The sequence below is a fragment of the Bacillus rossius genome, chromosome 15 (genome assembly GCF_032445375.1).
Source record: "Bacillus rossius redtenbacheri isolate Brsri chromosome 15, Brsri_v3, whole genome shotgun sequence".
NCBI classification, from domain to species: domain Eukaryota; kingdom Metazoa; phylum Arthropoda; class Insecta; order Phasmatodea; family Bacillidae; genus Bacillus; species Bacillus rossius.
The window spans coordinates 40,537,647-40,552,980 of record NC_086342.1 but is presented as its reverse complement, the minus strand read 5'-3'; the positions used below and the strand labels follow the sequence as shown (position 1 = coordinate 40,552,980).

General features: G+C 34.9%; 1 protein-coding gene across 1 annotated transcript in view; it reads left to right on the top strand.

Annotated features, from left to right (window-relative positions):
• The first annotated feature begins 464 nt into the window (after nt 1–464).
• Nucleotides 465–15,334, top strand: part of LOC134539414 (uncharacterized protein C19orf47-like) — a 50,821-nt gene continuing 35,951 nt past the window's right edge. Inside the window, exons 1-5 of the mRNA XM_063381437.1 lie at nt 465–715; nt 5,233–5,429; nt 6,836–6,929; nt 9,759–9,833; nt 13,284–13,355. Coding sequence (XP_063237507.1) covers nt 688–715; nt 5,233–5,429; nt 6,836–6,929; nt 9,759–9,833; nt 13,284–13,355 — 466 coding nt within the window. The 5' untranslated portion in view covers nt 465–687. The remainder of the gene's footprint in view (nt 716–5,232; nt 5,430–6,835; nt 6,930–9,758; nt 9,834–13,283; nt 13,356–15,334) is intronic.

Sequence of the window (15,334 nt, the reverse complement as noted above, 5' to 3'; positions counted from 1 at the left end):
TTCATTGGCGGAATTAATTAAAGTAAATTTTTAAATGAGTTTGTTTTGGTTTTTTAAAAAGGGGGGCGGATGGGGGTGGATGGTGTTCAGCACGAAGCCCACGCTCATAGTGTCATTATTCTCTAATGCAATCTTAAGATCATTTCATGTTCAACAAATATCTGAAATTTAATGTCAAACACATGCTTTACCCGGGATTTTAACCAAGGGTTCCTCGCACCGTAAGCTGGCGTGCATCCGATTATGCTACAGTGGCCTGCCTTAAATAACGTAATGTCCACATACTTTACTCACATTTAATCAAAATGTGAAATGCACATTCATTAATTAACATATTTATATAAACAAGGTTTACCATCTTCCGTAAACACAGCAATCACAAAATATCAAGTTGATTAAGATCTTATTTTTAACAAAAGACGAAAAAGCACTGTGATATAATATATTATATGCTCGAAGGATCTATATCCATATTGGTTCTATGACTTTGTCTACTTTCCGATTTGTTTTCATATCTAAAACTTGGTCTGATTAAAGAAATGGTATTATTAATGTTTGTTAGTATTCTTACTGGATGTTATGATATTTAGTTTTGCGACCAGAGTACTTAAAGTCTTGTTAATTAAATAATTTTACGTCTAATTCAGATGTGGAATCAATTGCTCTAAGAATAAACTTAAGCTAAAAATGGAAAGCAGAATCGCAGTTTCAAGTGGTGAGTTTTTTAAATATTTTTTTTTTTGACCTAATACTTTTAGTCAAACATAGACATTATATTATCATCGTTTACTAGTATTTATTACTTTCTAAGTTTAGGTACATTTATGTCTACAATAAAGAAGTTGAAATTTTCATGAAAATTAAATATTGCAAGTTGTACGTTAATCAGACTATATTTGACATTTACATATGCTTTAATTATGTATTGTAATCCTTTGAAATTATTATTCTTTTTACTTTTTTGTTTCATCTAAAAACCATTTTTTGATATAAAGCTAAATATTTCAAAAGTGATTGGGGACTCAAAATTATCTTAAATTTTTTTTATATTTTATAATCTGCTTTGGTTCACATGGATACCAATATTTTAAATATAAACTTTTAGTAAGCCGGACTTAATTACAAACATGAATATATTTCTCAGTTTGGCTATGCCAACTATGGAAAGTAAAATCTGAATTATTTCATGGTTCTGTAGCAATCATAATCTCAAGTCACAAACTAACTACTTAACTAATGAATAATATTATTTTGTAATTTGCTATGTTGTAATTTTATGTTGAGTTTTGAATCTGTACAAGCAATCTTAACAAAATATTGTAAATATTTTAGTTAGAGCAAATTAATGATGCAACTAACTTCTAGCATTTAACTCTTGGTAAATATCTCACATTGCGGCTTTTTCACAAATTAAAATAAAATTATGAAAATACAATTATTTTATAACACTAGAGATGTTCCTGTATTTACTCTGAAAACACTTTCAACTTTCATTATAATGGACGGTGCCACCACCATTTATAATTTACCCACATTGTCAACATGACGGTGTATTGCAGTTGCAGGAAAATATTGTTTATATTTTCTGTTGGTTGTTTGCCCAAATGTCATTGAATTAAGAAAGTAATTTTTTTTTTTTTTACATTTCATTTAAAGTAGTGTTTTGAATCATGTAGTAACAAACAGTTCATAGGTTATAACTTCGGCAGTCTGTTTATAGGTGACGGATAATAGCGTCTTCTGTCTCTGCTTGCTACTGTTGCCAGCAAACAGCAATCCCCCATAGTCTCATACACAATGGTTGAGAGCAATACGTCATGTGGACCTTGCTTCTGCACGTTCAACCGCAGATATAAAACGTGTGGTTTCTGGTGGTATCGGATGTGTCTAGTTGACGACCTTCATAAACTTTCGTAGTATTATCGGACCTCTTCTATAGTTAGTAAGTTTTATTTCCAATGACTTCATACAAATATTTACCTATGTAGTTCGTTGTGTACCACTAGAATGTTGTGTATTTGACTGTTAATCAGAAGTCTATTACAATATATTCAAATATATTCTTTTCTTGCATAATTCTCATGACTAAATTATGTCTTTCAAAAAAATGACGTAGCAGCTATTATGTAGTACTTCCAAAGTTTAAGCCTGCTTTAAACTTCTGGAAACCTTTTTACGATCAGCAGTGGTTTATTTGTAGAACAAAATTTGCATTTGTTCTCTATGAATTTACTGTCTAACACTATCATTCCTCTCTGTTGTATCAATCTTTACGTTTTGCAACTGACCCATTTTTATCCTATTTTACAATATCTTTCATAAATAGGCCTAAAATGTGTAAGTGGCATTATATTTTAAGTACTAGGTATTATAGGTAATAATTAAGCGAAGGGTCGATTAAAAAAAAAAAATTAGAAATTGAATTTTATTAGCTACTGACATTTATAAAAATAATTTTATAAAATAGTGTTGTGATATTACAAATAGTTCACCATCTTAAAATTAGTTAGGATATGTTAGCTACATTAAAAATACTATGAAGTTGGACTCTCAGTGATTCACACATCTGTCAAATGCTTTTCCGCTTTGATGCTGCCAACTGACTATAAGGCCTAGTGGTAAAAATTTATATTGTATAGGTTGACAATCATTACATTTAAGAAACTGTAAATCATTAAACTTTTTTTTCTACCCTAATATTTATTAATATATTTTCAGATTTACATACATAATTTCTTACACTTCTATGTGTAGAAAAAGTTTTTGTATCAAACATCAAATTTAGTAATAATATGTTAAATAAAACATAAGTTAAAAATTTTAAAGGAAGCGGCCAAACAAATACACTTAATAACCTTTTAAGATAGTAAAGGTTGTCAAATATAGGTATTTTGCTAACATTTTAGAGGTTATTTCATCTGTCTAAAGTTAAAACTCGTAAGGTTTTGATGAATGGACAGATGGAATTTTCTGGGCCATTTGATTGGCTGCAAGTCACGTGATTGACGGACAGGTGAGACGTATCATTGAGAGTCCAGCTTAAATGACATTTAATTAGGAATTCCGTAAGAAATTTTGAAAGAAAGTTATTTTTCTCTTTCAAAAAAGTAGAAATTAAAATTCCAAAATGGAAAGTGACTCAAAAAATGTATGTATATGGGTCGGGCCACAATAAATTGGGACATAGTTGCATATTTTAATATTATATATTACTTCAGGAAAAATATTAAAAATTGGTACATCAGGCTTTAAACTTATTGTAGACAAATTGCATTAAGGACTTAGCAAAACCGTTGGTTTGATACACTTGCTCTAACTTAAAAATCATAATATATTTGGTCACGGAAGGACAACAGTTTTTTATAATTTATTGAATTCCAATCTCCATTTTGTCAAATATTTCATAGTAGGCCTATGTTACTTTGTATGAGTGTACAAGAGGGGGAAAAAACATGTAAGTATAAATAAATATAACAAGATTACGTAACCATTTCAAGGTTTTTTTTAAGAGAAAATACTGATAATTATCAAGGTATGACATGATAATGACAAGGTAAGTACAATTAAAATTTATCTGATTAGTTAGTGGCTAACATTTTTATTGGAAAAAAAAAATTACTGTCATGGAAGAACCGTTTTTGTCTTGTAAGGAAATGTCCAATCATATTAAAATATTAACATATTAAAATAACTTGAATTTGTTTTGACATTTATTTTAGCCCTTGGCAAAAAACCCAGTTCATGTATGAGTTAACTTTGATAATTCCACAGAATTCATGTGAAGTCAATCATAATATTTAATTCTGTCTGAGTAATTGTATACTACCTAATCTTGAGATACATAGGTTTACAAAGTAATTAGTGTTTTGTGACTTGTAAACACTTTATTAAACAAAATAACAAAACAATTTATATCATTAAATTGTAAATTGAAACTCAAATACCAGATATTGCATTCAAGCTACAGCATCGTTTGGAAAGTTGTCTTCCAGTGCTCGAACTCCATCGGCTGAAAATGGCAACAGTGTTCTGCTGTTAATAAACTCAGGGTTTTCTGGACGTGAGAGTAATGGTGTGTATGTTGTGATATTATTAAGAATGTTAGTTAACACTGTAGTACCAGGAAACTACAAAAACTCTACAGAGACATCTTCACAATAAAATATTAGTTTGGAAGTTGAAGGCTCTAAACTAAGTCAAGGAAAATTTGTGCTACGCAAAGTCATTTTTGGGAAGAGCTCCATTTTTTGTTACTGGTGTATAATTAAAGAATTATTGTCTCCAAGTGATTTTCGAGTAATGGGGTTGAAGGCAATAGACAACAAAGGAATATGATGAAAGTGATATATTTACAGTTTCAAGAAGTGATGTGTTGCTTGTACTCCCTGATCCACTAATGGAATGTTGTATTGGTAGTGATAGTGTTATTTACAAGTTTAACTCTCATACTGATGTAAATGAAGCTTAATTTGCTTCTAACATTTGTTTGTTCATTTTGCTATGTAATATTAACAATTTATTAAGCCCTTGACTTGAAGTGTTTTCATAACTAATATTTATTAAATGAAAACATAAAAACTTATTTGTATGTAAAATGATGTACATACCTGGAATATGTTAAATTAGTGTTCTATTCAGAGGTAAAAAATGTAATTTCACATTGAATAGCGAACAGTATGTCTTTTTCCTGTCCTTCCGTGATGTTACATATTATCATTTTTATAAATTAATCCTACATATATTAAAAAGCAAACCTGATGTCAAACCATTCTATCAATTAACATTTTTTTCAAAACATTTTCCTAACTAATATTTATAATACTCGGGTAATTATTATGATTGAGCTGTTATCATGCCGTTCTGTGACAAAACATATACTGTGACCTGACTCATACACACACACACACACACACACATCACACACACACAATTTCTGCATTCCTTTTTAATATCAAGATTTTAAGTTTCAACCATTTTTTAAATTTTTTCATTTACATTTATTATTTTGTTATACATCTAACCACACATTTTTCCTTTTCTTCATAGATCTTAGTACTTATAAGTGTTTCGAAATTCAGTAGAGGTTAACAAAAAAGCTTTTACTGTACTTTGGCAGCATCTTTCGTTTTCAGAGCTTCATACAGTAGAACAAGGTGTAGAATCTAAGAGAACAGGGCCTGCAGAATCTAGAGCATGAGTCTTTGCTGTAACCAACCGCCTGTATTGTTCCAGGGATGTGGTTGAAGTTCTTTACGAACGCCGGCATTCCCGAGAGTGTGTCGGCCTCCTACGCCAACAAGTTTGCAGAGAACCGCATCAAGCGAGACATGATAAAAGATCTCACCAAAGACATCCTTCGCGACATGGGCGTGACGTGCATGGGAGACATAATAGCCATCTTGCGACACGCGAAGGAAGTGTACGAGGAGGTAATAAGGGTATTGCATGTGTTTATTGGGTTACGTGTAGACTTCTCGCCCTTCACCCGGGACAAGGAGGGCAAGGAGGGAGGGGAATGGGCTGAATGAAGGAATGCGGGGGTGAGAGATGCAAGGGAATCCAGGTTCAGTTTGCAGAAGAGAGTGAACTGGGATTTTATTTTCCGCATTTGTGAAACAGGCATGTGTTGCCGTGAGCTGGTAGGATATCTTGAGGAGCACTATTTTCCACCACCCACTCATTCGGTCAATGTTACATTCTAATACAACATATCTGATGACCTCAATCTTAACCTGACGTTAAGCCCATAAATCATTCGTTCGAACAGAAGTGAACGCCTTATTTTGTTATATATCATAATTCTGCAGGTAACTGTGTTTCTAAGTCTTTTTTTTTGACAGTTTGGTGTCTTACTTATCAATTACTTTTAGTTTTAACCAAATTGTAATAATTTGGTTTAGGAACTCTAAAGGCCTACACAGGCCCATAACATTCCGACAGTTGCATATGTTTGGAGCCATGCTGCGTACTGTATTGGAAATTTAGACTTCAGGAAAATGATAACAGTATGATGTGACAGTATCTTAAACAGGATGAGTAAAAACGGTAGAGTGAATAGAAACAGTCCACTTAAATACAAATTCTTCAACAAAAACCACTCTAAATTATATTTGTAAATAACATTAACTTAATAATATTTTTAAAAAATAAGTTAAATTTATCATACATAACGATTATTTGGGCAGACAGTTTCCAGTCACCCCCTTCAACAATATATAATTATATTATATCCTGTGATACTCACAGAAGGATGATTTAAATACCAACCATGTACATGTTTTGGTTTTGGTCCACAGCAATGCATAAAGCTGAACACCAGAATAATAATTATGTACTCACTGTGACAATGAATCTTAATTCCTTATAGTTGACTCGCAGAGCTGAAGACCACAGAGGTACAGTCCTGTGCACAAATCTTGATTCCAACCTTTCTCTCTATACAGCTGTAGTTATTTCTAAACTTGAATAGGGGTTGATAATTTGGAATAGCATCAACAACACTGCTATTGTTGTTCATAACTTTTTCATTGTTATGGTGTGTATATGTATTTTTTTTTGTATCTAAGTAGTCACCTTATGTGGTGGTCTTGTATTGTCCTAGTGGATGGTGTCTGTCTAAGGGGTGGTGCCTACATGTTGGTGGTGCCCACATTGTGTGTAGCAGCTACTTGTTGTAGAGTCCTACCTGGATGTGGTGGCTACCCTGATTGCAGGGCCCACTGACTACCCTGTTTATCCATTTTGTGTTTGCGTCTGCCCCGAAAGTATGTATTCTGCTGGCAGGCGTGTAAATGAAACTGCAGGGAGATGACGGAAGTGCTCTCGATTGTTTCAGGAGATACTGGAGAAGGTCATCGGCCAGTCGAGCAGCAGCGTGCAGACGGCCACCGTGCGACCCACCAAGGTGTCGTCTGGAAGGAGAAGCAGCCGTGAGTGTGTTACTGACACGTCTACGCCTCTGCGGTGTGGCGTCACCTGCTAGGTTTACGTCTTGCCCAACAGCCTCAAGTAACACTTCTGAGAGCCACGTTCCAAGCCAAGCCATGGTTCTCATTAAACCTGTTGTATACTTAAGGAATGAGTTATAAAAACTATTGATTGTTGTGCATTATTTATTCCAATTAAAAATTACTGTGTGAAATTGACATTTTCTAGAACATACACATGTTAAAAATAACTGTTAAGTTATTTCGTTACAATTTTTCTGTTTCAACTGAAGTTAATGTTTAAAATACTTATAAACTAAAGTTCAACATTGTTATTGAAAACTCAAGTTTTTCAGGAAAACGAAAAAGTGAAAAAAATTTTGGTGAGATAAAGTGAAATCCTAAAAATAAACATTTTTAAGGCAAAGACTACAAATGGGTATTTCAAAACTCTACATGCCACATAAATATGTTTTTTCAGTTAATGCTAATTTTGAAATATAAATACATCCTAAATGTTTTTTGTAACCATAAAACAAACACTTATTAAATTGACAAAAGAGTTTATTAGAAATAATAAACCATAATCATGCTATGAATTCCATTTAATGGAAGAAAAAAATTCAAGATATACCTATATGTGCAAAATAATTTAGGAAACTATTTCCTTAAAAAAGCTTATGAAGTGACTTGAAAATTGGTACTCAACAAGGATATTTCTTTAATGTGGACAAATGGCTGTGTACCTGTAGGTCAAGAGCAAAATTAGTTGATCTTGGTAACTAGGGTGTTCTTTAAAAGGTTTTCGATACGACGACCTGCATCAAGGTCTTTAGTAGCTGTCGATCAATCGCTCACCCGCTGAGCGTTCATCTAAAGTGGCAGAGACAGGTCTTTGTACAAAGCGCTCACATTTTGGAAAGTCAGGCAAATTGAAATTGGTCAGGGGAAAGTCAGAGCATGTACCGTATATACTCGTGTATAGCGCGCCCTTTTTCCCCCTCAAGTAAAGGAAAAAAATAAGGATGCGCGCTATACACGGAAAAAAAAAGTTTGGTGGGGGGGGGGGCGGGGAGGAGTGGAAGTCGTTAAGTGACGGGTGACGTTTCTGGCCAGCCCCCACACATACGCACAAGCAACAAGGCCTCTGTTTCACATACACACACGCAAGCGCGCGCGCAAGCTCGCACATCATGGTCTCTTGTTTATTTTTAGACCTCCCCCCTTTACAGAAAGCCAGCTCAGAAGCTAGTAAAAAGAGAGAGAGAAAGAGAGAATGTTGTCACCAGTTCCCTCCCCCCCCCCCCCCCCCCCCGGCCACCTTCTTCGCTTCCTCCATTCCTCTTCCCAGCAGCGACCGGTGAGTCATCTAGTTCTCCGCGCCAGCTTAGCAACGTAGCGCGGCACGCCTCCCTCCCTTCCTTCCTTCCACGTACCAGTTGTGACGATATAGCGCTTCATTATCTTCCGTTTAGACAGCAGAGTTGATGTATTTTCCTGACGCATCACCACACATCAATTTAAATAATCAGGTACCACAAAATGTTAGTAAAATTTATTTATGGGAAAAAAAAATTTCATTTTTTTTTCTTTGGAATTAGTTGCAAAAATCGTGGTGCGCACTATACACGAGGGCGCGCTATACACGAGTAAATACGGTACTTTAAAACATGTAAAAGTCATGGAAATTCCTCAGTGATAGTAATTTGAGGGCCAAATGCCATGTTTCAGTATGCCATCACCCAGATTTTAATATATATATTTTTTTCCGAATGGTGTGTTTATTTCGTGGTCACACACACACACACTGTAAAATGGCGTATCCCATGTTCTGTGTGAACTAGTCCAGCTAAACACGTCATAATATTAGGAACATCACTACCAAGTTGCGAGTCTGTAGGACATACATTTGAAAAATGGGAAATTTTGATTTTGAAGTCCCATTGATTGCACAATCTCGGTGCATCAAGACTACGCATCAGCAAAACTGTGATGCCAATCTTCAGTTTCATTTTGTGGGAAGGCAGGTAATCCCTAGGCAAGACATGATGGACGCACCAAACGATAGCACGTTACAAATTCAAAGCAACGCCATCTATTGATGAAGTTATAAACTAAACTGTTATTAGAACCTTTAGTTGGCTAGCAGCCGCGAGCTTCACTAAGCGGATGTGTTTCACCAAGAATGATAGGAAGTTGCCTGTGGCGGACATGGAGAAACGACACAAACTCACTGTTTGTGCGTCTGTGACCTAACTCCTATGATTTTCTATTATGAAACTGAATTTACCCCTTTTTTTACACCCTTAGGGATGGAATTTCATAATTATATGCAGCCTATGTTACTCTCCGGCCCATAAACTAACTACATGGAAAAAAAATAATGTTCATTCATTGCTCTGTTACTACGTGAAAGAAGGACAAACGGACAGATACACTTTCACGTTTATAATATTAGTAGGGATTGTTGCTATCAGTTCATTTCTGTACAGTTTGTCATGTTTTCCATTGGGTTGCATTTCAAATTTATCGGGTTAATTTCTGTAACGATTTTTTTAAATTTCTACATCTTTTTACTACTTGTTTTAACATACCGTTCTACCTCTATAATATATATAGAATGAGAAGGGGGGGGGGGGGAGAGGGGTATTCCTTAAACAACTACCTATATTCACATTCAATAGCTGAGCAATATTGGTGGGAATTGAGAATGGCCGTGGCTGCAGAAGTGCCAGACCAGAGTGAGGTAGCCCGAGGACCGGGTGTCACGCCTCGTGGGTGCTGGCAGGCGAGGCAGGCGGCTGAAGCGCGGCGCGTGTGGTGGTGTTGCAGCCGTGTCCCGCGCGCAGGAGCACAGAGCGCGGCGGTCCGGCCCCGCGGCGGAGGGCTCTCCCGGCCGTGCCGCAGGTGAGCAGTCCCTCTCGTCTTCCTGCCGGACCCGTCTGTTGTGTTACGTCATGGAGTATGTCGTACTGCAGCATTGGCTGGGTGCTGGTGTCTCTTTTCACAATCTGACAAACATCGTGGGGCGATTGTACCATATTTACCCCTGTACAGGTCACATATTTTTTGCCTTTAAAAAAATGTACTCTGATCCATATGCAAATTTTGGTTTGAAAAATATAATATTGTATTGTGTGGTTGGATATGTGCGTGAATATCTAAACCTGTGTTGGTTTTCCATGAGTAAGTATAAATTTTTTAATTAAAATATCTCGGCGGTCGTGAAGTTCTGTAAAACAGCGCAGTTATTGTACATGTGCTGTGTCCACCACCTGACCGGCACTGACAGGTGACGCGTCTGCTGTGCTGTGTTGGAGAGGAGAGGAAAATATAAAAATAAGCCAGCCAGAGAGAGAGAGAGCAAGAGTGTGTTCATGTGTGCACGTGCGAGAGGCCATATGGCAGTGTTGATGGTGTCCCCTCCCTTTCTTTGTGAATGTCCCGTGAACTGACACCCACACAACTAACGTATCTATCTTGACAGGTCTTCATGATGCAACTGTGTCCAATCATTATTGTTTTTGAATGAGATTTCCCATGCTTTTAACTACATATAGCATACTGTGACGAAACTGCAGTCATCACTGCATCTTGTACATTCCTCCAGCATTGCGGTAAACTGTGTGTTAGTTTTTATGGATGGAACTGACAAAGAGTAGCTTGCCACCGTGGTTGGTAAAAAACTTATATACAATGGAGGAAAGGGGAACACAAGTATAAAAAATAAGTCTCTCCTTTGTCTTGTTAGGACGTGCGGGAATTTGATGTTTGAGGGGTTGTAATGGTGGGGGGGGGGGGGGGGGGGGGCAAAGAAGTTTCGCTTCTGAAGAGTAGCATGCCCACATGGTGTTTTGCCTGATGTAGGGTCGGCATGAAGCATGACCGTGTAGCTGTCGTTGCGGTCCGAGTTAGTGGCAGATGAACGACAGTGGTGGTTTCTCAGCAAAGCCGCTGTTTCCAATCCAGATCCACTGACTCTTGGATGTGGATCACGTTGATGGGAGGCCAGTCGCAAGGTTATGGCCGATGGAAACATACGTCGTCTCTCTAATTAGGTCACATCAAGGTGGTCGTTGTATGACGTAGGCTGTAAGGTTGGTTCTGTGTGCTGTGTGGGGCTGGACAAACTGCAGGATAAAGTCAAGATGGGTAATGAATGAGAAATACAACTATGTATTTAATTGTATTAAATACATTATTATTTAATATAATCATTTATGATATAATAAGTTTTTAATGTAATATATTAAGTTATTAAATTTTTTTTAAATTTTAAATAATTTAATATTTATTTATTATTTATTTATTAATGTTGTAACATGCCCACCAACAGCCGAGGGCTTTAGCGGTGGCACGACACATATATACAAGGACAACATATAAACAATACAAACAAAATACAAACAAACAAATAAAGTTTAAAATATAACTATCAATTTTATTGAAATTAGAAATGAGACAAAAAATATATCATTCTTTTTATGGTATGTACATAGGGTAGATGGTTAAAAGGCTGTAAAATTGGGGAATTCTAATGCCAGTATTATCAAGAATGAACTTACAATTTAATTTTGAACAGTAACAGTTTTTAATAAATACATAATCCAATCCAGATGGATAAAGATTTAATAATTCTATAATTATATATTTAAATAATTATCTATATGTGTGTAAGGTGGTTGTGTGGGTGCATGTGTGTGTACATGCTCATGAATGTGTGTGTGTGCACCTACTGCATGCAGGTTGGCATACACATGTGTTGCAAACAAATGTGCATATCATTGTTTACATTGGCTGAGTTTAACAGCCTCTTGGCCTCTCGTAAGCCAATGCTGGCCTTATGGGCGGAAGATAAAAATTGGTCTATATTTTTTCCTTAGTCTGTGGTTGAAGGTTACACCTCTCGTGGAAGTTAGTTCAGCTCATTCTGTACTGCAGTTATCATTGTCCATGATAGCAACATACTCAAGCATACCGAGTTAATGTAGACCAGGGTAACCTTGGATAAGCAAAATTTTGGATAAAACAGTTATAATAAGAAAACAGTCTTGATTTTCTTTTGTCCCAGTGGTATCTTTTTAGGGGTGATATTTTTCCAACGTAATTTCGGTGTAGATTATTTCACGATACTCCATGATTTATCCAACCAGTGAATGCCGTCTTTGAGGTTAATTCTCTTTAGGCTTTTGACAACAGTTTGATGATTATCTTAGGTCCTCAAGTAAATGTTTCAACAGTCTTTACCGATAATGGTGTATTAGATCAGCTTGAATAATATGGAATCTCAAGTTAATCGAGCTCTACTGTTTTTGTTGCCGCCATCTTGCCAAATTATAAGGTTATCAGATCACAGAACAGCCTTTGCCGTGAGACTGTTAGTGAAATCAGCCTCCAGGATGAAGTGCATTTGTAATTTGTGATGTAACGTAGTTTTAATGAACTACAATGAAACAACTAACTACCACAACTTACACTAGAAAAATATCTTTCTAATATATTAAAGATTTAGGTTTCGAGTTCGACTCTAAATCACTTTTACATTATCATATTCAACTTGCCTTATCCAATTCGAACAGAACTCTTGCTCTCATTAAATATATTAAATCTAATGTATCTAATATTGATTTTGTTCTCAGTCTTTATTTATTCGTTGTTAGATCTAAACTAGATTATGGCTCTATCATTTGAAACATCATAAATAAAGCTGATAGTGATACACTTGAGAAAGTACAAATTAAATTAATCAAAATTATAAGTAAAACTAAAAATTTCACTAACATTGTAGACGTACACTCCCTTTTTGGTTCTTTCTCGTCAAGAAGAGCTACCTATGCTAGAGGCACTATTTCAAAGTAACTCCTATGATAATAAACTTAGTTGTAGTTGTCTTCTAGAAATTCAATAGCTTAATTCCCTTATTTAATAATTAATTAATTAACTGTATAGAAAATAATAGATTACAGTAATTCTTTACCTTCGTTCATTATATTATATAATCCATGTTTAAATCATTGTGTATTTACTTTATAATATTTTATATTGTCCTGTTCTTGTTTTTGTGTTGTCTGTTTGTGTCCTTTGTTTGGATTTTTTTTTATCCTGTGTGTTTATTCATATGTAGGTTTTGTTATTCTTTTTATTGTAATTTTATTTGTATATATGTTTTATGCCTACCATATAAGATATAAGGCATTCTTGCCGTAGGTAGGCATGTTACAACTAAATAAATAAATGTTCAGAAATTGTTAATTAACACAGAACTAATATATATATATATATATATATATATATATATATATATATATATATATATATATATATATATATATATATATATATTCATTCACATTTCAGATGTACGTGAAAGTCCATCCTTATCTGATCGTGTCAAAAGTTCATCTCACCGTGAGACCAGATCTTCCAACGGTAAGTGAGGGTGAAAGGTGAATACCTTGAAAATAAATTAGTATAGAAGTATCATTTTTATTGTAACTGGCATAGACTGGTGGTTATTTTTTCTGTACGTATTTTTTTTAAAAATTTTATTTGTTTTGCAACAGTGAATGAATTAAAACTAGAATATGACACCTACGTTAGGAGCATACTCAGTAAATCGTCTTCAACTAATGTGCTAGATTTTTATCAAGACTGGTAATAAAAATGAAACTAGTTATTGAGTATTCAGTTGTTATAGTTGATGTGTCTTCACAACTAATCATTTGGTAAATGTAGTTAATTTTTGCATTGTTTAAAACAACCAAATTTCAGCTTTGTTTTTGTCTTTGAAAGTCCTTAACTTTGTAGTATAGTAAATCCCAGCCAGGGGGACCTTTTAGCGATGAAGGATAAAGGTCGCCTTGTAATTGGGTAAGGGTATTTTCTTTAAACATACATATGTTTTAAAAACACAGCGAAACCACAGAGTTCTGAGCATTCACAATCATTGTTTATACCACCTACAATCAAGGTGTCCACATTCTGGGAAGTCGGGGAGAAATAAGCGAAGTTGATATTGGTCAGGGAAAGTCAGCAGGGGCGTAGCCAGGGGGTTCAAACACCCCCCCCCCCCCCCCTATTAGCACCAAATCTTTAATTAATTTCTTATTAATCACTCCAATTTCATATTAAAAATTAATAAAAATTTTACCATTACAATATTTAACTTTAAGTACCGAAAACTGCTAAAATAGCACTATTTTACACCTTAAAATCCAAATTATCCCGGGGGAGGACCCCCCCCCCCCCCCCTGCTTTAATACTGGGGAGGGCCATGCTTCTTAACATCCCCCCATACACAAATCCTGGCTATGCCACGGAAAGTCAGTGAATTTACAGTCCAAAAGTCATGGAAATTTCTCAGTGATTGTAATGTAAAGGGGGGACATCATGCTCGGTTATGACATCACCCAGGTGGTGTGTTTAGTGCGTGGTCACACACACTGTAAAATGCCACGTGTGAGGTTCTGTGTGAATTAGTGCAGCCATAGGGATGGTGGGGGCTGGTTTGTATTTTTCTCAGAAAATATCAAAATTATTTTTAAAGGTTTTCAGGGAAATTTATAATTTAGGCTATGGAAAAGTCAGGAAAATTTTCTACAGTTTTGTGTGGACACCATGAAAATGTATTTATTCTATAACTGATTTTTGCAATTTTTTTACTATGAAAATATCATTGTCTAGTGACTTGAATGCTTTATGTAAATGGCTTTAATTGAAAAAAAAAATGCATAAATATGTTATGTTTATATATTCATTTGGTTCTTTAGAAAATACTTATGTACTTTTGAATAGTTCTTGAAAATTCTAAAAAAATATCTTGAATCCTTTGGAAAAATCTATGTCAAAACAAATTTTGTCATTTTTAACTTCCTGTTCCAATCCTGGGTCAAGTCTGGTTCCATAGTTGCTTGAAGAATGTTGTATACAGCAATTTTACATAATTCAAAGAACTGGCACATGAGATTTTAGATGGCAAATTGGGATTTAAATAGTATTATAAACTGTTAAGGCTTTTTGTCTCGCATGTTGTTTTATTTTTAAATTTTTTGTCACTTATTTTATTCAAGGACTCTCTTTAATTTTTCAATTCAATACCTCCTTGCATTTGTTGTGTCATAAATATTTCCAACAGATATTGACATAGTTTAATTTAATCAGGAAAATCTTATGCAACTTCATACTGCCACTACATTACATTAAGTAAATGTGTGTTGAAAATATTTGTGACGGAACAACAAATGCAAAGGAGGTGTCGAGTTAAAAATTTGAAAAATATCTCTTAAGGGCGTATGTCCCGTTCCAGGTAATGATTTTAGATTTATATTAATCACTGATCAACTTTTAGACATTTTCAATCGTTTAACTTTCACGAAATGAAAAATATATATAGTTGCATACTTTTTGCA